The 26,156-nt window shown below is 41.9% G+C and overlaps 1 protein-coding gene across 3 annotated transcripts; it reads right to left on the bottom strand.

Annotated features, from left to right (window-relative positions):
* Positions 1–1,658: 1,658 nt before the first annotated feature.
* On the bottom strand, positions 1,659–25,235 carry LOC131239451 (F-box only protein 6). Of its 3 annotated transcripts, none has more exons than XM_058237150.1 (2): positions 25,059–25,235; positions 1,659–3,189 (listed from the first exon to the last, which is right to left on the bottom strand). In XM_058237150.1, exons 1-2 carry the CDS (start codon positions 25,166–25,168, stop codon positions 1,941–1,943), a joined length of 1,359 nt encoding a protein of 452 aa, XP_058093133.1. In that variant the 5' UTR covers positions 25,169–25,235; the 3' UTR covers positions 1,659–1,940. The 3 variants fall into 3 exon arrangements, with proteins under 3 accessions (XP_058093133.1, XP_058093136.1, XP_058093134.1); XM_058237153.1 differs by having other exon boundaries at positions 24,921–25,060; XM_058237151.1 differs by lacking the exon at positions 25,059–25,235 and adding an exon at positions 6,907–6,932.
* Positions 25,236–26,156: the final 921 nt, after the last annotated feature.

The following is a 26,156-nucleotide window of genomic DNA, read 5'->3' as shown; positions in this document are numbered from 1 at the left end:
ATTGTGGGACTTAGCAGCAGTGGATAACATAATTTTAGTTCGTTTTCATTTGAGGTAGTGCCTGCATATCAAGTGTCAAGCTCTACCAGAGTGTATCCAATAACTCCCCTTGTGCATGTGGCTAGCTGGACTGTAGTTTGGCGTGCAATTGGTGGGGCGGAGCCTTTGATCCACATTAGCTAGATAAACCGTGAAATTGTCTGTGTATTCCTTTCATCCAGCTCATAGTGTTTTGGATCAAACTGATATTTGTGCGGTCCTTTCATCCATCTCTTACTGACCTTATCGACAGGTTGGATGGCAAATAAAACATTCCGGTGGCCTCCAAGATGTTTTTAATGGTGGGGCATTCAATCACCACTGTTTCCTGTGGTGTGGTCCACCTGAGATTTGGATCTACTGCATTTTTGGGATCATAACCTAAAATGATGTGGCAAAGAGGGGACCATGTGGATGTAAGACACATCATGGTGGGCCACACAGTCAGGGATCCACTGACTTTGAGGGACCCACCTTTGGATAATGCCAACCGTGGATAGACTGAACTCCACTTTGAATTGCACAATGTACAATCTTACATTGAACAGTCCCAGCCATACAGTTAGTTGAGTTGTTTCTAATTGGTTATGGACTGTTGGCCATACACATTTTTTAAGAATCCATATTTGCAGGCCATCAATCGGATGTCTGGGATTATTTGACGGGAGCCTTTTGTTTTTTTGTTTTTTTTCAAAGCAACCATCCCCCCACGGGGGCCATCAAATGAACGATCTGCATCAGCTTTCAGTGAGAGTGGTGGTACACAACGACAGCCCAAGATAAACCCCCATAAGTTTGGACTGAGCGTTGCTTATCCAGCTCAAAGCTAACGGATCCAGTGCCCGACACTGGCGTCTAATTCAGTTATCAAGCTATCTCCGTACCATCGTACACCTCCATGAGATCCCGACTGCTATTCTGTTGGGCCCTACCACGTATGGCCCATAAACAGAAAATCACGACCGCCAGATGATCCTAACCTTGTTGGCGGATTTTTGCCCATTGCTCGTGACCAATTCACTAGACTCTTAAAAAAAAAAAAAATAGTAGTCTATTTCTCTTCATAGGAAATCCTCCAATCTGCCCTTTTTTTTTCTCTTTTTTTTTTTGATAGTCATCTATTTCTCTTCATAGGAAGTCCTTCAATCAGTGGCTACGATCATTGGACCTTCGATTCTTTTGGTTTTGGCCCATCCATCTTAAGATCTAGCAATCAAGGATCCACAGCTAGCATGCTTTACGAGAACTGATCACCTACCAGCAAAGTGCCACAACCCAGCAACATACCACTTGTTCGGGACATCCGTCCCATGAAAACGGTTCACCTGAAACAAAAATCAGGCCTATCTGCTCATACGTACGTACACCCCATTAAAACAGTAGAAAACCGACAGTCTGGCTTGACAGACAAGTGTGGCCCACCTAGTGAGCAGATCACCTGATTTTCAAGAAGGGTGATCTTCATAGTGGAACCTACCGTTTTCGTGATAACAATCCCCTAAGTAGGATGTTGATGGTAATGATGGAAAGGTACCACAACTAATGGTACAGTTGCCTGAAAGGGATCGGTTATCTGGATATAATTGAGCAGAGCAGGTACTTTTCCAAACACAAACTCACAAGGGAAATAGTCTTGTCTTTAGAAGAAACAAAAGATAAATTAACACTAAGCTTGTCTAATGCAACCTGACCCACAACTATACCATCTTTCATGTCTATACAGTGACGAAGAAAGCAGCGATAGTTCCCATTCTGACCGCCATCATCATCACCATCGTACATCATATAATCAGATACGATACGACACGACACAAAATTTCTGGATTGCAGATAACTGAGATATAACTAAAGCCAGAAAAAACCCATACCTTTTTTTTCTCACCCAGAATCCAGGGAAAGAATCAGGCCAGAGCAGTCAAGGACGGGTGGAATGCTGTACCGCATGCAATCCACTGCCGCTTCCTCCCTCGCGGGAGCATGCAGCCTGGCACTCTCTGCCAGTCCCCACTCGATACATTGTAGGTCACCAGGCGGTTCATCTGCCTCGACCTCAATGACAGCATGAGCAGCCCCTTGTTGCCCAGGCATGTCATTCTCACGTGCTTTCCGTAAAACTCCAAGCACCATATATTTGGCATTCTGTCAACCTCCTTCCACAACAGAGTCATCTTCTGCAGCTCCCATATGCACACACATGTGGCCGCATTCTTCGTCAGCAGCCCCACGAGCATGATCCGCCCCCCTGACTCTGCCAGCGTGTGGTCTGTCAAGTGCGGCGGCGGTGGGATCGCATACTGCTTCCAGACACCGCTGCTCATGTCGTAGGACACGACGCCGTCTGGGTTGGCCCGCATGAAGTAGAGCTTGCCATCGACAGACACAGCCTGAGACCGGAAATTCAGAACGAGCGGCAGCTTGATGCTTGAAGGCATGCTTCCAGGACGAGTCCAACTGTTGCTAAGCGAATCATAAACCTCGTGATCCCCATTGCATCCTAGCCACAGGATCTTGTAGCCACCACTTGTCGAATTTCCATTCAGAGTCATCCCCACGGCCACACGAGACCAGACGCGGACTGACCTGGCGGGCAGTTCTCGGAACGATTGAGTTAGAGGGTTGCAGACATAAAAGTTCCGATGCCCGATGTCTAAAAAGCAGACAAGCCCACCAGCTGAAGCAACAGGGAGGATGATCATCTTCATGGCTAGAGATAGAGATGGGATGGTGGGGTGGTGCCATTTCTCTGATGAAGGGTCATACATGGCCCCACTGTTGACATTTTCATGGGTAATAGTGTAGAACCAAGGATAGGCCTGTGGAACTTCAGCACAGCGCTGAGAGAAGCTGTGAGAGGCCAGTAAGGAATTCCATTTCCTGCAGACGGACCGGAAGCGGAGGACCGTCGCAACAGGGAGCCTTGCTACGACTGCTTCAAAGAGGTCCTCAGGGAATTCTTTCCAGATCCTCTCATCCATATTAGAGCAAGTAGCAGAGAGCATTCTCTCGCGGTTCCTCTCCCTTCGAGATTTTTTGGCGGGCGGAGATTTGATAGCTTCCACCATCTTTAAGCTTCCGGATTTTCCTCTACTCAGTATAAGGTTGTAGCAACCATCATCCACAGAATCCTTATCAAGATCAAGGAAACACCATCTGTGCAGTAGAAACAGGCTGTGGTTAGCGCAATTTCAATCTAAAGAAGTCCTAAACAACAGAGAAGGGAGATTGGTATAGAGAACATTTAGAAAATGGAAGTGCCGACAAATGAAGCTCGGCAAATTATTTCATTTCTACCTAGCTGATGTAAAAAGAAGGAAATTAAAAAACAAAAGAAAGAAAGAAGAAGAAGAAGAAGAAGAAAGTCCGCAAATATTACAAGGGCAGTTTGCAAAACATTTTCAATACAACACAGAAATGATCCAATGATTTCAGAGCACCATCGGTTATAGTGCTCTTAGTAGAATCTGGACATTTGGACCATCCAGTAGATTGATCTGGACAGTCCAGGTCTAGCTCATATTTCATGGGCAACAATGCAAAAAACGTACTGATTGGACAATTCTAACCATCATGGAAATAGAACCAGATCCAATCAAACAATATGAGCTATTTATCCGTTGAGGCCCATCATGGATCATGTGTGGTTCTAAAGAATGAGTTTATCAAGGAATCCCAACCAACTGCATGGAAAACGTATGTCTATAAAGAAGAAAGCCAACCTGCAGAAGAATTGGATCCGACTGACATGATTTTTGTACAGTGGCTCATGAAATGTGAGCTCGACTATAGTTCCGATCAATAAATTGGACACGAGGTAGTAAAAACCATGCGAAATCTCATGATAATTTGCTGGCTGAGAACCTGATAATTCCTCATTACCAAAAGCTTGTTGAAATCTATATAACTTGAACACAAGGAAGTGAATTTCTTACATTAATATCCTCATATGCTTCCAAATTAAAAGCACATCCACAGATTACCAGGCAATGAAACACAGGAATTATATGTTCCTCAACCAGGAGGATATGTATAGCATCCTTGAATCTACAACTTACACAAGTGGGGCCCATGATTCAGTGATCCACAATGTAAATCGATGGACCTCACCATGGACAAGGTATGCTCCAAAATTTGGGGCCTTTCAGAAGACCATTAAGGAAGTAAACACAGGAACCATCCACATTTAACTGGAATGATGTGAAAGACTGGATGTTTCAGATCATCCAACCCAGGAGTTATTTGGGCATGTTCAATCCACACGGGTCAATCCAATGAATGTTCTGGATAATTGAACCATGGGCCTGGCTCACACACAGAAATCCCAGCCGAATAGGAGGATTGTATAATTCCTCGAAGACAATATATGTGGCATGCTGACATGCATTTCACCCAGATGATCAGCACAATTATCAAACCCTCACACTCCAGCATAACATGGATCAAAGAAATCTGTTACTCAGATCTGACAACATCCTAGTAAAAAAGGAAATCATGATTGAGAAATCTCCTCTAATATATCCCGAACAACAGAAAAGGGTGGGAAAAAAAACTCGAAGCTGCAGTTGCCATCATATGGCGGAAGAAAATGGGATCTTTTCTCTCTTTGACTGCCCAACACACATGACGTGTATGTTCGGAGTTCTGGTCATTCTGTGCTACATACAGTTAATTGTAAGAATCTTGCTGGGACCTACAGCACAAAACAAGGAAACATACAAACCTAATGGAACAAGGAATAAATTCCAGCAAACTGGTGGATGCAACCTCTCTTTTATCAGCAACTAAGAAACACAAACAACCAAAACAGAAACCCGGGATCCCTTCACACCCTATGATCCATACCTACTACAGGAATGTATGACACCTAGAGGAATTACTGGATCCAGCTCCTGAGGCATTTCACAGAATCCCTGAGTTTTCAGTTCCAGCAAGTCACCATATCAACCTCATCAATGTCCATATTATTCAACACCATAGACTTTTATATCATATATTTGTACTTAATATTGTTGTTCAAAATATTATTAGTTGGATAAATAATGAAAATGCTCTCGGGTAATTGGGTTAAGTAGATACGGATATGGTAATACTCTATTCAATCTGCTTAGAATTCAGATAATCAGGTAAAATATTTTAATTTTGTAAAAATTCATATTGTATCTGTTAACGGTAGTGGCTAAGAGAAACACCTCGACAGATTTGGCCCACAGAAGGTAATTCTTTTCATTCGACTTCACAGAAGTTATTGATGCATTGAAGGAGAGTCCAGACATTTCCTCAAGAGATGAGGAACCAACAACTGTACTTTTGGGATCCATAGATATTCCACAATCAACTTGATTCAAAGACAAAAGAGAAACACTAACCCGAGAGGAAATCCATATAGAACTATACTTCCACAATAAAATAACACGGAGATTGCTGCCCCATTATCGCCCTAATCGACATCAATACCAAACCCACATCGAATATGACTTAACGGGAGAGAATATTCTATCAAAAGAACTGCTTCCACATAATTCAACAATCTTATACAAATGATTTTAACATCACCTTATGAGAAATCAACAAGCCTTCATAATTCGACAAGGCATGTACGCTCCTTTTCATGAGCGTTTCCTTCTACTTGAGAAGCAATGCAGAAAACATGTTTTCTGCACAAATGGACAACAAAACGTGCTCCCACTTATGGTCCGATTAGCTAACATGACGGAAGGCCCTCAAGAAAAAAGATCCAACAACTTAAGTTAGATCGGTAAGAATTACAGAGTCCAAACCACTCCTAGGATGGCTCTGATACCATGTAAGTTGGTATAGAAAAGAGAAAAGTAGAAGAAAAGATGAAAAGAAGAGAAAAAGGAGAAGAAAAACTTGAGAAAAAGGAATTAAGGGCTAGGGCTCTTGTTCCCACTTTTCTCTTATATTATTTTATAAATTGATGAAATTAAAAAAGTGCTCTTAAGTAAATAAAAGCAAAAATACTGAAAATGCCCCTTGTACAAAAACTATATTCCCAATATATCCCAAGACAAAGTGGGCCATAGGCCCATAGCCACTACCGTTAACAGTATCCAACTTTCTTGGGTTGGATATGTCAGGTAATCGGGTAAACAGATATCCATTGCCAGCACTATGCTCCACACTTTTGAACCAACTCCCTTTGGCACTAGGCAAACCCAGCCACTCTTTCATCCCATAACTACTATACATAATTGCTTCTCCATAATCAATCTCCCTCTTCACCAAACTTCCACATGAGGTTGGAGATTGGATGAATTGAAAGCAATGGGCATGTCTATTAAATTGGAGATTGGAGCCAGCTAGGTCAGTTCATCATCCCGACTGGGAAGGCTCAAACTGAAAACTGTAAAACCATAAAACAGTAAAATGAGTGCCGAGACAGATAAGGAAAAAAAAAAAAAAACCAAGAATATGTTTTTTTCCTATGGCGCTTAAGATTCCCCATGCAGAACCCCAAGGATGGTAGCAAATGCAAGAATAATCAAAGCAGGATTTTCGTAGAAAAACCCAAATTGGCGTTCTCAGGAGGAATGGGAATCCCTGACAGTTGAAACAGGTGTACACTTCGAAGACCTACAAGCTGAAGGTCTTTGGAAAATTCTACCATCTAATTGAGATCTTTCAGAAAATCAAGAAGGGAACATTCCACTACAGTATTTAATGATGCATATTCTCCAGAATAGAATGCCAATTTGATGAACTAACAGCAAATTCCACCTTCGTAGACTTCTATCAGTTGAAGATTCTCGTAACAGGTTATGAAAAAGGAAATGACTGCCTGGATCAGTATATAGACCAAAAAGGCAAGAAAATATATTTCAATATATGTCAAGTCCTGAAAGAAGATACCTTCCAAACATCCCTAGAAGTCTAATGCCTTCGACATCTTGCTTCAAAGCAAATATAAGTGGGACTCCCTTCTAGAAAAAGACAGAGTCACCAGCATAACTCTATAAACAAAGATCAAATCAGGGGTGGTAAAATCAGACAGCCAGGACAAGATCCACAGACCACACTCAGAAGAAAAAAAAAATGACATTATGCCCAGCATAAACTGATTGCAGAACCTTACAGGATAAGCTTTTGTCAATCATAAAAGGCCTAATTAAAGATGGTTGGCTAGTACACCCTTTCGTTTCTTAATAGGGAAATTCCCCTGATGAATCTTATGCCAAGAAATACCTCCCTTACTAACATGCCTATAGAGGAAGTTGGTTTGGCAGCATGAAGGAATGCAGGAGGAAGTTGGCTTTGTAGCCCTTATCCTTTATCGCAGTTCTTTGGGCCTTATGGGGTGAGTGCAACAACCGAATGTTCTGGGACAAGTAGTGCCAAGTAGATCAGGTTTCCTTCAGAGTTAAAGTGGATGATACTGGATTGGGCGGTAGCAGAGGTGATTGGGTATACCCAAAGGATCCTTTTAGGGGAAATTCGAGGATTTTTGTTCCTTTGTATCTTGGATAATGCCTTGTCATCCTTTTGTATAGTTTTCGTTTCTTAATAAAACTAAGTTATCCTTCAAAAAAAGAAATAACATACCTACAGAAAATTTTGTTACATGGGTAGGAATACTCAAGGGAGAAGTACGGTGGCAATAGGGTATACCAAGAATTTATGATAATTCATAGGTATAACAATACTTCCCTACTAATACTATTGCTAAATGCATGGGGTGGATATGGAGTTCAATTCTCAAGGAGTAGGGATAAAAACTGTTACAATTACAAAAAAGTTGCATGAAGGATCCATTATCCTTACTTGAGTATTTGAGTTAGGGATCTGTTATCATGGATATGCTATGATACTCGGATCTGTAAGAAGATCTGAGTAGCCCATTCAAAAAAGGATAAGGGATCCTTGCTTGGAAGTGACGCTCCAGTCAGAACCAAGCCTAGATAAATGAGTAGGTTTAATTAAGGTGGCAACTGGTTCTAGAGCTTTTGAGAAGCAATCTTGAGAATTCCTGCTTCACGCGTGATGGGAAAAAACAGGTTTTTTAGAGCCAACCCAAAAGACCGGACAAGGCTACGATGATGACGCTGACAACGACAATGATGATACGAGTATCATCATAACAAATGTCTACACATTTTTTCTGCTTCATTTGATAGGAAAATTTACTTCGAACGGAGATAATGCAAGTTTCTTGTTCTAGAACCACTAAAGATGGCCAGAAGAGGCTATGATCACGTCGATTGGTCATTTCTGGACTACATGCTGAAAAGGATTGGGTGTGGCGCTGGGAAGAGAAATTGGATCCAAACCTGTGTCCAGTCTGCCCGTTATTCGGTTTTAGTGAATGGCTCTACTTTTGGGTACTGTCCACTTCCAGAGGTCTCAGGCAAGAAGAACAGGTCTCCCCATTCCTTTTCCTGTTTATTTAGGAAGCTCCTAGCTGGATGCGGACAAGGGGTCAAGAATTGGGTCTCTTCCAAGGATTAGAAGTGGAGAACGCCAATGCCTGTGTGTCCCACCTTCAATTTGCGGATGGCACAGATTTTTTGTGAGGCTAAGGACCCTATGGTCGACAATCTCCGGAAGATAACTATGTGTTTTGAAGTTGTGTCCAGGCTAGAGGAGAACATTTCCAAGTGTGAAATCTTAGGAGTCCATCTATCAGACCTAGAGGTTTTGGGTTGGCTTCGGTGTTTGGCTGTTGGGTGGGTTCTTTCCCATCAACTTATTTGGAGCTGCCTCTATGTATAGGTAAGCCCTCTATGCACCTTTGGGACAATATCATAGAAAGGATGGAATGGAAGTTATCTCCTTGGAAACGTAGACATCTCTCTTTCGGAGGTGGACTGACCCTCATCAAATCAGCTCTATCGAATCTCCCAATCTAATATTTATCCTTGTTCAAGTGCTCCAAAGGTGTAGTTTCGAAGATAGATAAGTTGGGGAGACTTTTTTATGGCAAGGCACGGCATCCAAAGACAAGTTTCACTTTCTAGATTGAAACGAAGTTTCTAAACCCCTTTCTGAGGGTGGGGTGGGCATCAGAAGACTAAAGGACATCAACTCGGCTCTCATGGGAAAGTGGATATGGAGGTTTGCCAGTGAAGGCAATAGCTTGTGGCATAGCATCATAGATGGCAAATATGGGACCGTACCTACAGGTTGGAAAACCAAGCCTTCAACACTATATAGAGCTTCCCACGTTTGGAGATAGATTATGCAACTCGAGCAAAACGTGTGGGATGGTATTGGCTTTTCCTTGGGAAGTGGGACTTCTATTCATTTGTTGGGATGATCAAGGGGTAGGGCATAGACGCTCAAATCTGACTATCTTAATCTGGCAGTCTTTTGTCCTACGAATAATATGTTGGTGATGCAAGACATGAAAATTACATATGATGTGCAAGATTTCAGGCTTTAGATCATAATAATTTAGAAACAATCACAATAATTCCACATCCCACATAAAATCAAGCATTCAACAAGGAGAATCTACGAGGGTCCAAGCCTACACATGTTAGGGCTGAATCAATTAAAAATTATAGACCAAACAATGCTCAAAGGATAGTAGATTCATCCACACATGCAAATGATTATTTTCCAATCCAAGGGATTCTCACGTTTCAATTTAGGAAAACCTAGGGTTTCAAAAGTGGAATAGAACTTGGGGATTTGAGATGATCTAGGGTTAGAGTTATGTACAAGGTGAAAGAGGAGCGAAATAGAGACGAGAGGAAATCGATGATCAACCCGCATATGTGTACAACAAACCGGCCTGACGCATGTGTGTGGATGGCAACCCGCACGTGTGTGGGGCTCACGAATCTGGAATCGGTCAGCTAAGGCCTGGTCAGCCAGTGATGGGTCACCTTCCCTCCAAATTTCAGGCCAAATGGATGATCGGTCTGAACACGGTGCTCTGCCAAAGTTTCAGCCCTCATGCAGGGCCAGATTCTGGAAATCTTCTGTAGGGAAAAGATTAGCTGCAAACGTGGGTGGATTTAATGAGGGGATGGCTGTAGGAGATTAGGAATATGGATGGTAGAAGATGGGGGCGATTTGTGATGGTGTGGCTTCGCACCACGGTAGTTAGCCCTTCAAAGAAAGGAGGGTTTCGCACCCAATTAGGTTTCCACAATTTAGAGAATTAGAGAAGTAGGAAAACGCAGAATTTTAGAATTTTATTAATCATCTTCAATGAAAAAAACCCTATAAAGGGTTGCATATTTATAAGAAAAACCTATACCCCAACAGCTGCGCCATGTGCACATACTATTACTTAAAGACGAAGTAATAAAAAATAACAACTAATCAATGCAATTTAAACCGTTCATGTTCCTAATAACGGCAATAAGAAAAACTCAAAGTCCTAGGTCACCTAGGGTAGTGGGCCACGATCATGAAATTCAATGATGGGATCCACATGATGATCGGGTCCACCACAAGGAACCAAAACACAATCCTCTAACTAGTAGACCCTCCATGAATGTCGTCATCGATTTAGATCGAAGGTGGCGCCCTCCTTCCGTACGTGCATAGAGGGGGCGTGCGTGTGCGCGAGATGTCCCCATCAACTCTCCTCGGCTGCAAAGATTTCATCACTGACGAAATAAAACTCTTGAATTGTTCGAAGATGTCAGGATCAAGTCTCTGAAGCTTCTCCTCAGTGAGCCACATACTGTCTGAAGCTGGGCGTAACTTCCACTTGACCAGGAACTTTTGAAATCCACCGTCTGACGTCGATATTATCTGATGGTCCAGAATATTCTCTATCTCCTCTCTGGGTGTGGAAATGGTAAGTATGAGAGGTAAAGGTTGGGAAGATGAGTCGGAAGGGAGCCATGGATCAAGGCAAAGGTCTAAGGAATCAGGATGGTTAGGTGACAAGCTGGACAATGTATCAGTGGTCTCCTGAAATGCAACTAGATCATCCACATTGAATGTGGAACTAACTCCCATGGAAGGTGGAAGATTTACCACATAGGCATTGAGACCGTTTTGTTTTATAATTTTGAATGGTCCAGCGCTTCGCACGTGTAATTTACGAACGGCTCCCCGAGGGTACCGCTCTGCCTGATGCGGACCATCACAGAGTCCCCTATATTAAATTCTTTGAATTGTTTATGTTGGTTAGCAGAAATTTTATAATGTTCATTACTAGTATTGATCTTTCGCCTGATTTCTTGATGCAATTAATGAATATGATGTGCAAAGGACTCTGCAGACTCTGATGGCCTATGGGACAGGGACATAGGGACAAGATCAATAGGCTTCCTAGGTTTATAACCAGTAACGACTTCAAAAAGACTTAAACTTGTGGATCTATTGACAGAACTATTAAATGCAAACTCAGGGATAGGTAGTGCAATGTCCCACGTCCTGGTGTGCTCTCCCACTAAACACCTGAGCAAATTTTTCAGACTTCTATTGACCACCTCAGACAAGTTTGGTAAAGTAGCCCTGGGGACTAAATCAATGGCGTGTTGTATATCCCTCATAGGAGAAAGCTCATCTGGTAGATCATCGAGAAAAACATCACGAAACTCATCTACTACCGGAATAACCTCAGTTGGTAACTCTGCACTTTCCCTAGCCACAAGGGCGTACACCATCAAGTCCGACTCAGTCTCTCGCTCAAAATCTTTGGTATTTAGAATATGAAGAGGCTTAGACTTGGACTTCGATTCCTCAACCAACCTCAAGTGATAAGAGAAATTGAGGTATTTTTCCTTAAGAGTTTCTTTCATATCTCCCCAATAGACTATTGGGGGTTCCATTAACCTCTCTTTTTTTCGCTTCACAGTAGTCTAAAACCTCTTTGCCTGGTCCACAAGCTTCATCTTAGCAAATCAGACTCGACGAGCATCTAACATGTCGCACTACTAAAAATAGTGGTCCATATATCCGCCAACCAATCTAGAAAAGCTTTAGGGCTCAGGTGGCCATTAAACGTAGGGGGCCTCTACTCTAACTCCCTTGAGGAGTTGTGCATTTGGGTCATAACGATCATGATGCCCCTCGTGGGGTGGGTGCACGGGTGCGCGCCCATGTCTGTTTCTTTGACCACCCACATTCCCTTGTCTATCCTCCTAACCACCTGCCTGAGATTGGGCATCTTCCCCAATGGCAGGATTTGCCCAGGCGGAGGTCTCTAGTTGGGTAACGCACGCATTAAGCTGATCCTAGCGTTGGTCAATACGTTGTTTCAAGCGCCTACGCAAAGACTCAAACTGTCGGGTTATGTTGTCCATTGACTCTTGTAATTGCTCCATGTTTAGTGCAGGGTGCAACCCAAAACCGCAACCAGTACGTATGGGCATAAAACTACCCACTCAACTCAAAGGTCCTTTAATACAACTATATACGTCTAAATGGGACTAAATACTCCTATATGACTCTATATAAGGGAAACTACGCAACGCTCTTAAAATTTCAGCAACATAACTGTCTAAACAGCTTGTTAATAGAAAATTCAGCAATGAAAATTGAGGAATTTCTGAAAACAGAAAATTCAGCAATCTATGTAGTGAATGATGGGTCCTAAATAGCCCTATATGATGAAATTTAATGTAAAATAAACGCGAGTAGACTAAACCCTAAACATGCAATGCAATCCCCTATGAAAAACCTAAGCTCTGATACCAAATTTGATGCAGGACATGAAAATTAGATATGATGTGCAAGATTTCAGACTTTAGATCATAATAATTTAGAAACAATCACAATAATTCTACATCCCACATAAAGTCAAGCACTCAACAAGGAGAATCTACAAGGGTCCAAGCCTACACATGTTAGGGTTGAATCAATTAAAAATTATAGACCAAACAATGCTCAAAGGATAGTAGATTCATCCACACATGCAAAGGATTATTTCCCAATCCAAGAGATTCTCATGTTTCAATTCGGGAAAACCTAGGGTTTCAAAAGTGGAATAGAACTTGGGGATTTGAGATGATATAGAGTTAAGGTTATAGAAACAAGGTGAAAGATGAGTGAAATAGAGACGAGAGGGAACCTGTGATCAATCAGCACGTGTGGACAGTAAACTGGCTTGACGCACGTGTGTAGATGGCAGCCCGCACATGTGTGGGGCCCACGAATCTAGAATCGGCCAGCTAGGGTCTGGTTGGCCAGGGATGGGCCACCTTCCCTCCAAATTTCAGGCCAAACAAATGATCGGTTTGAACATGGTGCTCCGCCGAAGTTTCAACCCTCCTGTACGGCCAGATTTTAGAAATTTGTTATAGGGGAAAGATTAGTTGCAAACGTGGGTGGATTTGATGAGGGGATGGCTGTAAGAGATGAAGAATATGAGGGTAGGAGACGGAAGAGATTTGGAATGGGTGTAACTTCGCACCAGGGTAGTTAGCCCTTCAAAGAAATGAGGGTTTCACACCCAATTAGGTTTCTACAACTCAAAGAATTAGATAAGTAGGAAAACGCAAAATTTTATTAATCATCTTTAATGAAAAAAACCCTACAAGGGATTGCCTATTTATAAGAAAAACCTATACCCCAAAAGCCGCGTCATGTGCACATACTATTACTTAAATACGAAGTAATCAAAAATAAAAACTAATCAATGCAATCTAAACCGTTCATAATGTTCCTAATAACAGCAATAAGCAAAACTCAAAGTCCTATATCACCTAGGGTAGTGGCCACGATCATGAGATCCAATGATGGGATCCACATGATGATCGGGTTCACCACAGGGAACCAAAACACAGTCCTCTAACTAGGAGGCCCTCCATGGATGTCATCATCGATCTAGATCGAAGGTGGGGCCCTCCTTGCGTACGTGCGTAAGGGGGCGTGCGTGTGCGCGAGATGTCCCCATCAGTTAGTGGAGAGTTGTTTATCTTGGTCAGGATCTAACGGAGTTCGTATTCCATCATGTAGACGCAACCAAAATGATATGGAAGTGGAAGAGCTTTTTCAGCTCCTTGCTCACCTCCAGTGTATAGTGCCGGATCCGGGGGCTTCGGATTCTCCATGTTGGTTGAGAGATACGTCAGGATCTATTCATGTTAAATCCTTGCACAATCTTATTCGCCGAAGATCCCCAGAAGGCACTCTAACTTTCTGCTGTAGGGCCTGGACGTACGGAGGCCTACCTATGGTGGTGGCTTTTGCGTGGCTCATGGGTCGCAACAGAGTCCTCACCGTCGATAACCTAATAATATTTGTCTTCTGTGCATGGCAGACGCAGAATCAGCCTATCATATTTTCGTTGATTGTCCGTTCGCTAGGGGATTTTGTTGCAACATCCTGGAGTTCTTTAAAGTTTCCTGGGCCATGCCAGGCTCTATAGAAGGGTTGTTGGTGTCCTAGCATATCGGTATGCCCATTGATAGCGCAGGGCCTCTTGGAGATTAGCCTTGCTGTTTTTTGGACCCTTTCAAGGAGAGCAAAATAACCGTTGCTTTTGGAACTTGAGTGGGTCTCAGGCGACATTTGTGTCTAACGTTTTCCTGTTTTTAAGGGATTGGGATCTTGGCTAAAGAGCTATAGGTTTTCTTCTTTAATTCAATTCTTTATCTTAAAAATAAATAAATAAATAAGAAAGAAGCACAACATCATCAAAACCCTCTCCTTAGCTCTTTTCTGATCAAGACAACTTTCCAACATCATTTCCGATAAACAGGTCCAGATCTACCAGATATTGAAAAAATAATAATAATAATAATAATAATAAAATTTATCTATGAAAACATCATCACCATCATCATCTAAGCCTTATACCAAATTAATTGAGGTTGACTCCATGAATCCCATTCCACCATTCCACTCTGTCGAGGGCCATAACTTCAGTTAGACCATAGGTCAACAAGTCCTTTCTTACTACCTCCACCCACATCCTTTTGGGCCTTCCCCTTGCTCTTTTAGAGCCTTCAACAAATAATGACCTATGAGAACAAGAAACAAAATCAGCACCAAATCTGGGTTCTAATCTAATTGATTAATGGAAGAAGATGAACATATTTTAGCAGGGTACATGGAAGAAGATGAAGAAGTTATTTTGCAGGGTTATATACTCATCTCTACCAACTTTTCCCCCAAGAAATTATCATCCCTGCCTCCTTACCTGTCATTTATTGGAAATGACAGCTTTTAACTCACTTGGGGCTATTATTTTGCCCCAGTCCAAGGTAGTTGCCTAGACTTTACACGAGCAAGGTACCTGGGTTTGGAACTGTGGCCCTTCCTATTGCTCGTACACGGCGTCTATGTGGTTACCCCTGAAAACTATGATCCACTCATCCGCTAGAATAGTTTCGCATGATGTTTTGTACATTTCTGAAAATGGAAGCCTACATGATATTGGCTGGGAACTTGTTAACCACCATTCCATTCCTTCCTCTAGTTCTTCTTTGTTGTATTCAGAACCTATGAATTGAACAGATGCCTGCTTCTCATGGACTCAAAGAACCTATAGAAGGAATCTTTCTGCCCAATATCAAGCTTTCACTCTTCTAACAGCTCAGCACCATCTTGATAACTCAGATACTTCAGAATGTGAAACTTGAATGGTCAAAAAGCAAATCTTACCATTAGTTATAAATATCCATGTAGAGATGGTGCAAAAATTCAGTTGTCTCCTCAGAAAATCTATCAACTTGTTGACTAGAAAATTATATTCAGGTCCGTACAGGTGTGAGTATATGGTTATGGTATAGGAAAGGTCACAATTCAGGACATTTTTACCTAAATCGTCAATTCCCTAGCATTCCATTCCAAATCAGGCTACCAGATTATAGATCATTGACAATCCAGATCACTATGTGTACCAACCAGAAGTTGTGGTTTACATTCTTATTGTTGATAAGAGATGCTCCAATGCTCTCAGAGTAGCATAGGTTATAGTGATCCTAGTTGCATCGGCACGCTTACATGGTCAAGGGCCTTTAATACGGATGATCAAGATAATTTATACAGAAATAAGTCAAATCAAAATTTTGGTCTATATTTGTTAGGGTCAATCATTGATTGTTTATGATTCTAAAGAATCACCTTTGTTAGGAAATCTAACCATCCAATCCATGGGTCGGAAAATGGATGGCTATAGAAAATAAGGACAAATCAAGGACAGATTGGATCATCTAATCAGCACAATTTTTGCATTGTAGCAGATAAAGTGTGTTTTGACTTAATGGACATTTCAGATCTAGTGATTGAACTGTCCAACTGAACGGATACAACTAGGAGCGCTATAACTTAAGAATGCACTGAGAGTATTGGAGCACTTCTCATTGTTGATTAAGTTGTATTCTAAGTTTGTATTTAGAACGTAGATTTGTTTTTTTGTTTTTCTTTTTTCTTTGAAAGATAACGAAAATTTTATCGAACAAGCAAACAGAAACAACAACAACAACAAAATGGGGGCGCCAAGGAGGCGACCCACTTACAACCCAAGAAAGTCAACATTACAACCCTTAAGCTTAAAAACACAAGAGGCCCATTCAACAACAAGTAGCCTAGCCCTTTGGGAAGTTCCTTCCACCAACTTCCTTTCATTCTTGAAACATCTTACACTTCTTTCTTCCCAAACAGCCTATTAAACTGCAAGCAAAGACATTCTCCATAACAACTTCTTTGCCTTCCCAAGGCTCATCGCATGACAAGCATACAAGAAATCATCCACCAACATTGGGAAAGACCACGTGACTTGGAAACAACCTAGAAGGTCTGCCCAAATTGACCCCACAAATGAGCAATGCACAAAGTGATGATTTGTCGTCTCCTCGTTGTGCATGCATAAGCGGCAAATATTAAGGATCACCATATACCTTTTTCTGAAGATTGTCGATAGTAAGAACTTTCTTTCTACCAGCCAGCCACCTAAATGCAACTATGTTTGGAGGAACATCATGGTGCCAAATAAATCTAGTGTGCCCCGAATCCCCATGCTGACCTCCTTCACACACTAGGGAAACAGGGACTTAACCGAGAATGATCTCAACTTCTCAGACTTCCACAACATGTTGTCCAAAACGGAGCTCACCAGGGAATAAAGGTGAATGCAGTCCATAAGAGCCACGTTTATTTCCTCATCGCAAAGAAATCACCTACATGAGGGTTCCTAATCTACCTCTCCACCAATACGGGAAAAATAGTCAACAACCACCACGGAAGGATCTAGGGCCAACTGGAAAATCCTAGGAAACTCGGCTTTTAAAGGAGAGATACCCAACTAAACATTTTCCCAAAATCGAATATTTTCACCCCATTCCCCAAACAAAATAAACCCCTTTTCCACAAAAAAAAAAAAAAAAACCAGCCTTCACGAAAGAAACCCCTTTCCACAAGGCCGACATTGACACTCTATAGACTGAATAGTCCCTAGTCCACCACCCACCTTATGAGCACCCATATTTACTTTTCCCACTGCCTTCCATAATGCCCCATCTTCCACCCCTTATCTCCGAAGACACTTCCCAAGCAACATTCATGGATTTAAGATCCTTTATACCTGATCCTCTCTCTTCATAGAACTTGCAAACCTCCTTCCATCCCACCAAATGGAATTTCTTCTTATCATCCACCCCTTGCCACAAGAAATCTCGCTTAAGCCTCCAAGCCTAAACAGCATCGAAGCTAGGCACTTAAAAAGCGACATGAAATAGAGGGAAAATTCAAGAGAGCCGCTTCAATAAGAGTAATGAGCAACCACCAAGCGAGAGATATTGACTTTTCCGTCTAGCTAGCTTCCTCTCAAATCTCTCTACCACCTTGTCCCAAAAGTGTATAGCTAGCTTACCAAAACAAAGAGGAAAGCCTATAAACATAGCCGAAAGTGTCCCAGCCACACCCAAAAATCTAAGCTAATTGCTCCACTACATCCTCCTCCATCCGCACCCCAAACAATTTGCTTTTAACAATATTGACCTTAAGACCAGAGACCACCCCGAAGCATGGAATAATCATTTTCAAACTTGTTTACCTTACCGGGGGTCTGCATCACAAATAAGAGAGTGTCATCCGCAAACTGGAAATGAGAAATAGGAGCAACCATCCCCTCCACCTTGAAGCCACTAATTAAACCCTGCTCATGCCCCTTAGCTAGCATCCTTCTCAACACCTTAGCCACTACAACAAAAAGAAAAGAAGATAAGAGGTCCCCTTGGCGTATGCCCCTAGAGCTTTTGAAAAATCCTTTCGGGGAGCCATTAAGCAACACTAAGAAGTGTGTCGATCCCCATGTACTCGTGGATCCAACATCAGCATTTCTCCCCACATCCCATATGTTGCAACATATAATCTAAAAAGCCACAATCTGCATGATTGTGATTCTTCTCAATATCCAACTTGCACACAATACCTTTAAGTCACCATTTAGAATGCAAACATTTATCCTTTGAATTATGTAATATCAAGAACCTATACTATAATACTAATATACCATGCGTGAAGGATCATTAATGATAACATCACATCCATCATCTCATATATAAACTACAAAATGAATTTTGGAAATAAAACTACATATACTTAGTAACATGTACTAGAGTGACCCACATAATCATATTCCTACCCTAGTGTACCATGTATTGGAGGAAGTAGTGAACCTTGTACTTATTCTCATACCATGTACCAGAGCAACCTATGATTCAGGTAACTGAGATTAAGATGCATGGGCTCAACTAATGAAAGGCCCGGATGGGTGGGCCAAAGGATTTGAAGCCATCTACATAATTTTAGAGAGTTTTGCACAAAGTCGAAGATGGACAGCCCATGCCTAACAAACCACCTAACAACTACAGGAGCAAAAAGGAGCTACTCACCCCCTTTGATCCTACGATTAGGATGGCCACCAAACACGATAAATGGTTCAAATCTTCTAGAGGCGGCTTAATGAACCATGGATATTCTTTTATTTTTCCTCTTGATTTTCTCTCTGGGGAATTACTTGTATGTGTGCCTTTATTGAAGGAAATGCTCCCTTTATAAAAAGGAAGGAATCAAGAGGATTGGGAGCTTGAATGCGAAGGAATCAAGAGGCTTAGGAGCTTCAATACTATTCGGCTTATCTCTATCAAATCCAAACTCACTCCCTTATTACTACCCTCTGTTTGAATTTCGATTAAAAATTTTTAACTTCAAGAGAAAATGGAAAAAAGGGATATCCAACTAGAAATACTCTAAAGGAAAACCATATGGGACCCACCCACAAGTGGGCCCCACGGGCCCATATCGAACAAACTATGTCCTACAACTAACACGCATACATCCCCAAATATGTGCATGTTTTCAATAAAAATAACTCCCAAAATCAATTGATCTCCAAGATTATGGTATCGGCAAAAATGTACACCCTTTTGCATATTACGCAACCACCAAAAGAGTATGTATAAGTGGGAATATCCAAACATATCATATTTGTACAAATATCTGATGCAAGTAGAGGTGTACACGAGTCGATCCGAGTCGAGCTTGGCACAGCTCGACTCGGCTCGGCCACTTGCTGACCTCAGCTCGGCTCGACTCGGTCCTCAAGCCTGACTGGCCAGCTCAGCTCGCTTCGGTCAGCAGCTCGGGCCAGTTCAAGGCTTTGAGCCGAGTTCGCTTGTGTAGCATTTTCACAAACACATGAACTACACTTTCAAAATCTTGCTGTATGTAAAACAGCAGCAATGGATTTACAAGTATTTCATCAAACACCTTGTAAACAACATAAAAATCAAGAAGAAAAAAAATGGTATTTGCTTCCTATACGTACCTTCCTTGCCACCAACCATACTTCATTGAGTCATTTCATCAAACACTTGGTGAGTAACAGCAATATCAAAGTAACTGAGTCACCGAACTGAATCGATCCGAGTTCGATTCAAGTTGGGTTCGATCCAAGTCGAGTCGAGCTCGGGTAAGCTCGAACTCGGTTCGAAATTTTTTCGAGCTCAAAAAATTAGCTCGACTCGGCTCGAACTCAGTTTTGAATCGAGCTTTTTTCGAGTTGAGTCGAGCGAGTTACCGAGCTAACTCTGCTCGTGTACAGCCCTAGATGCAAGGAGGTCCAAATGAAGTATCCATGCAAAACTATTAAGGAGTCCTTTTTACCGTGTCAAATTTCTAATGCAGTCAAAGAGAAAAGTCAGGGATGATGTCTAAATTACAAGAAGCTTTCCTTGATCAAGCCTTCCTCAATCAATAAGTTGATTGAGAAAATAAGAATCACCCTCATGAGTTGGGTTGAGAATCAAAAGAATTTCAAGGAGTCTCTCCTACGTTCATGTTTAAAAGTCGGGCCTAGATAATTAATGATAGGCACAGGATGGTTACTAAGATTGTGAGGTGTTCCCTTCCATCGATGGGATGGTAGAAGCTGAATCTTGACATAGTTCCATGGGTAACCTTGAGAAATCTAGAGTGGGGGGAGTCATAAGGGACAAACAAGGCAATGTCAAGCTTGTTTTCTCTAGCACCAAATGGGTGGCTCTAAATAGAATTGTAAGCAATAAAGACCACTAGCCTGAAGCTTGTTAATGATCTAGAAGGTGATGGGATCATCACCAAAGGCAATTCCAAGAGCATTCATGCATGGGTTTCCTACTCTAAGCCGACTCCTTGGAAGCTACATTTTCTTGTAAATCACATTAAAAGGTTGAAGTCTCGGTATACAATTCCATTCGATCTCATCCCTCGGTAAGCTAACTCCTAGGTCAATTGCCTAACCAAGGATGCATTGGATTGTGGTTCCTTTCATTGTACTCAGGTGACACATAGCCATTGCCTTAATGGAAAATGTCCATTTTTCTCATTGGAGACAATATATTTTGGCCAACCTTTGGGCGCTATGGGGAGAAAGAAATGGGAGGTGCTTTTGAAATGAGAGCAATACAGGGGAGCAGGTCACTAGTAGGGTGATGTTATATGTTGTGGAATGGGCTTCTTGTTTACATGGGTTGAAAGATTGTACTTTTTCCTTTCTAAGGCTGTAATTTTGCCCTTTTGGGCTTGTAGTGTTTGCACCATCTCGGCACCCCACTTAATAAAATGTTTGTTACCTTTCAATAATAATGTCCCTTTTCTCTTATGCTAATGAGTTTATAATATTACTTATAGGAAAATCAAAAAAGAAAGGTCAAATATGAAAAACTTAGATTTAAATCACGCCAACAACATTATATGTTAAGTGAAAACTCAATGCATAATTCGATTTGTAGTATGCAAGGTTTAAAATCGGTTTCACTGCACCATATCAGTCACCACAGAAACCAATGCATGTCAAATAATGCAGGATAATAAGCCAATCCTAGCTCTTTCTGTCCAAGATGTTTAGGATCTCACGATTACTGTGATCTTAGAGATATGCTCCGTGTACAATGTGCCACATAATTTAGACAGCTTTGATGTCATATGTAATTGACACACGTGAGAAGGATGAGTCACCAGACTCACCACCATGGTCCAATGGTCTCATTTCAACAATTAAGTATCCAGGAATCAGAAGTTAGGATTGTTCAAACAATCTGAATTTAGGAGCATGTCTTAGTAATAGTGGGTTCCACAATCTAGTCAGTTTAATCTGAGTTGATATATACCAAGCGAGCAATATCTGGGTGCATGCATATCAAGCTTCATACTCTGCCAGATACACAGAGGATAGACCCCAAAACCAATTGGATTTTTCCAAGGTGGCCATTCTCCCCATTGTTCCCACTGTTGTACCCGCTTTATTTTGGTTTTGGAGTAGATTTTGGGTCTAGGGCCAAAAATGGATGGGCATCATGATAAACGTAATGGGATGATAAATCAGCATCATGGGTGGACCCACATAACTGTCCACAACTCTAAAATCTGAGTCAGACGCCCTGAATATCAGGTTGACTCAGTCCAACTCAGCAAGTCGCACCAATATGGACAAGTACATCCGAATCAGTTTGGTTCAAAGGTGCTGACTCTGTCTCGATGGGTGTACCACATTGTTACACACCGATGCTGGCACATACCTGATATGTACCAGTTTCTAATGATTTTTTAAACTTTGGTAGTATGTTTGCCATGCTATTTATACTTGGTATATATGGCACATGCAACGCACGCGGAGAGAGGAAGTGGTTTGCAAGATGTGGGAGAGCAGAGAGAGAGGAAGTGGGTTTGCAAGGTGTGGGAGAGGGGTGTTGAAGTGATTGTAAGAGGGGAATTATTTTATACTCTAGGAGAGTGTTGGTTGATACTCGGGCAATCTAAAACATTGTACACCCACATACATTAACTCATTCAAGCCATTCAAGTCATAGTTACCACATTAGAGAGGTCATCTTCCAAAATTGAGATTGGTCTAAGGATCCAAACTCTTATCAATAAGCATTAGTTTGTTGAATTTGGACCGTTGGCTGTTTCCATTGATAAGCTAGTGACAAAATTAAATCAATGTGATTGTTGGTTCAAGAACCATCTAAATCAGGGTGCACAAGCAACTACTATGGTTTATTTTGAGTTGAGTATATGCCATGTTTACACTTTCTCACTGCCCGCATATCAACCATCATGCCTCTACCAGTGTATTGAAGTTTTTTCTCGTTGTAAAAGGGTGGAGACCATAGCTTAGCACACAGCCAGGCCTAGTTAAATTACTCAAATGCCCTTTCCATCGGTTAAAAACCTTTACCATGTCCTTTAACAATGCAATGTTTAGCGTTTGGAAAAACTGATCTCAGGGAAATTTCTGCCCATGGCAAGCCACATTATCTATGGTAGAGATTCATAAATTCTGCATAGAGAGGAGACTTCAATGCATAATTCACTTTATAGTCTGTTTAAGCTGGCTCCTCAGAAGGGGCAATTTCTTGTAAATAAAATTTAAAGGGTTCATGTCTTCGTATTGGATTTCATTCCATCTCATCCCTAAAGAAGCCAACTCTTGGGCCCATCGTCTAACCAACGGGGGAGTAGACTAGAACTTCGTGTACTCAGGTGACACTTATCTATTGCCTTAAGGGATAGTGTTCCTTTTGATAGTCTGCTAATGAATTTACACCATTACTCGGCAAAAGAGAATCCAAAAGAAAAAAGTCAGATATGAAGCATTCAAGGGCCAGCAACATTATATGTAGAATGAAGACTCAATGAGTAATTCACTCTGACTTTTCATAAAATAAAAAATAAAATAAAAAGAGTAATTTGTTTTGTGGTCTTTTTCCATGTTATGCATATTCTCAACTCCAACACAAAATGTCACAATCTTATTCAGTTCCACGCATGCATCAAAATCTTTTAGAGTGAATCCATAGCATAAGGCCAAGGATATTCAAGCAAATCATACCGATATTCTAACAAAATGGCAAGACGCAAACCGACACAATCATGCAGTCTGTTTTATTTTGTCAACAAATTGCTCCCCAGTCAGACACGTGCAAGAAGAGCAGTTGACCAAGTAAAAAAATATCCATTACAGAAATGCGAAGGAGGTCAGTCAAGTGGACTTGAACTTTTTGGCACATGGCACACATGTACAATATCCATGCCATTCATCAGATAGTACCACCATGAGCATGCCTGCCTGGCCTAAATATCAGACTGGCCTTGGAAAAAATGAATATGTATTTTGGACATGCAAATCTGGGCCACCTGATGAGTGGGCCAACCTGATTTTTGGGCCAGGGCATGACCACTATGGGGCCCACCTGATGGGTGCCTAGATTTCACAAATGTTTGCCATGCATACTGCAAAGTTCCTCTTTGAACAAGTATCATAAGCAGGGCTTGTCCCGCTAACAGCAAGAAGATGTGAAGACCAGTTTGATAACAATCAAATGTACAAGCAACAAAATAGAAATAATCACACAAACACCTGAATCCTCAGACACATATTTGCAGTATTCTTGTAATGAGGTTTGCTAATCCCACAGGTGTGCAATGCCCAGCCCCACAGACACCTCAACATGTGCACCAACGTGGCAGACGTGAAACATCTGAACCGTCCATCAAAATCAGCCCCACCACGCACATGCCCTGGTCCACAAATAGCTCCGCCAGCCATGCTGAACGAAACAAAATGGATGGCACAACCAAGTTCTTTTTGCTGTCCATTTGTTATGACGAACCATCCTGATTCCTGAACCATTGCAACTACAAGGCAGGGCCCACCAGATGGACGGCTCGGATGCTCTCCTAGAGAACAAAACCTACACCTATAGGATTGTTTGCACGAAATGGAACTTAGAAATCCATCTAGGACGTGCCAAAAGAGTTGAAACCTGGAAATCAAAGCAACCAAAACCAAAATCTTGAATTCCAAACAAAAGAAAATTTCCAAAGGAAATCTCCAAACCATGATCAAATGGCAGATACAAAATCTTGCATTGCAGAATTCCAAGAAACCAAACATCACCCGTCTACAGCCTATTTAGACTCACAATAAATACCAAATTTGCAACTTCATCAATTTCATAGTGTCTGTTTGGTCGTTCTCGCTTTTCCATGGATGGGATGCATTCCCCAGTTCGCCACACAACCCAATTGCGATTTGGGGTACATCCAAACGGTACCACACCAATAAAAAATTTATTTTTTAAAAAAAAACTGCAAGTGAAATGTAGAATTTCCGCCATAGCACATCAAAACCCGTAATTTCCATAAATAGTTACAACGACAACCAAACGCGCGAGACGAATCCTCTACTAAAAATAACTGATGGCATACAACTACGATCCTTTTTACCATTTTTCCCTTGAAATCAAAGGCATGATCAAGGGCAAAATTGGAAACTAAAGTTCACCAGGCATGAAAAGGGGGGTTGGAGCACACAACCGATTGTAGGTTAACATCCATCCAAGTTCCAATCAGACGCAAAATACGATCAAATCTTCCTAACAATCTTCCAAAAACAAGAAACAAATTTTCGGATAAAACCTCAAAGTTATTAGATTTCCGGACCCGCCAAACGACCAGAATCGGATTACCTAAGCATCTGAAATTTCACGAATCGAGTAGAATGCCGATTTCAAAACCCTTTTAACGCGAATTTTCGAATCGAGAGCCAAACAGATGTCCGTTCAAAACCTAAAAGGATGGAAACGCGAGAGAGAGGAAGAACGTACGGATGGGATTGGAGGGAGTAAGGATGGGAAAGAGGGAGAGAGCCGTAGAGATCCCAGAGCTCTTGAATCTGTCCTATGACCTGCCTCAGCATCGCAACCCCTCCTTCCATTCATTCCTTCATTTCTTCATTTTTCGCTCTCTCTCTCTCTCTACCCAGCCTTTTTTCCTGCTTCTCTCTCTGTTGGAGAAATTATAACGGAGGGATTGCGAGTGCAAATTAAGAAATGCACTCGCATCACACGTGGGAAAAGGCACACGTGTATGAGATCCGATCCGCTCATCAGACTAACCGGAAAACTAGATGTTTTTGTGTGAAAAGTTACTCCCATACGATCATTAGTGGACTGCACGTGTGAAAAATAAATGAGCCATTAAGAAAATACGGCCATGGTACACTTGTGGCCCCCACCTGATGTTGTTGTCGAGATATAGTCTACGGACGGGGCATCTAATGCACCGTTGATGCCGTTGCGTGAGGATCTGATCCTGCACACGTGTGGGTCTTATACGAGGTGTGGCGCGTGTGTACGCTTTGCTTTCAACAGCGCTGTGATTATGCGCCAAGTGCGACGAACGTGGCACACGGTGGTTAATCCAGACCGTTGACGTGAATTTTAGAAGTTATTCATGCTCGGCAGAGCCTATTTTAGGACGCAGGTAAAACGGGTTAGAGTCGTCCAACCGGGAAGATTTCAATATCGACCCTCATCCACGACGGGACCATCATATCAACGGTCTGGATCACTAAAAATTGGGTCCCACCTATCACTTGCACGAACTGGCGCGCATCAGGACACTGTTACAATCTCATGCATCAGGAGCCTATGATCTCTCGTCTCTCCCTGTCTGTCGCGCCCGCATTTCCCATTCCCTTTTGCCACATCAGCACGGCTCCATGTAATTATGGCGGATCGACGCATTACCGGAAATACTCATTAGGAGGATTGAATTTGCGGAAATGCCATCGTTGTACGCTGGAAATGCCCAAACAGGACTCAGATATTATCAGGCGATTCGTGCGAGGACAGACCAACCGTGCACGCGCCCGTAGCGAAGAATCATCACGGTCCGCGCCATCTTTCAACAGCAAGAACTTC

Source organism: Magnolia sinica, chromosome 3 (assembly GCF_029962835.1).
Source record: "Magnolia sinica isolate HGM2019 chromosome 3, MsV1, whole genome shotgun sequence".
Taxonomy (NCBI): Eukaryota; Viridiplantae; Streptophyta; class Magnoliopsida; order Magnoliales; family Magnoliaceae; genus Magnolia; species Magnolia sinica.
The sequence above is the reverse complement of the archived record's forward strand: the minus strand, read 5'-3'. Positions and strand labels throughout refer to the sequence as shown.

Bases quoted from the DNA above. Each gene is read 5' to 3' on its own strand.
- LOC131239451 (XM_058237150.1), bottom strand. From the start codon at position 25,168: ATGGAAGGAGGGGTTGCGATGCTGAGGCAGGTCATAGGACAGATTCAA. The intron at 3,190-25,058 runs GTACGTTCTTCC...TCTACTGCACAG, and splicing joins TACTCCCTCCAATCCCATCC to ATGGTGTTTCCTTGATCTTG.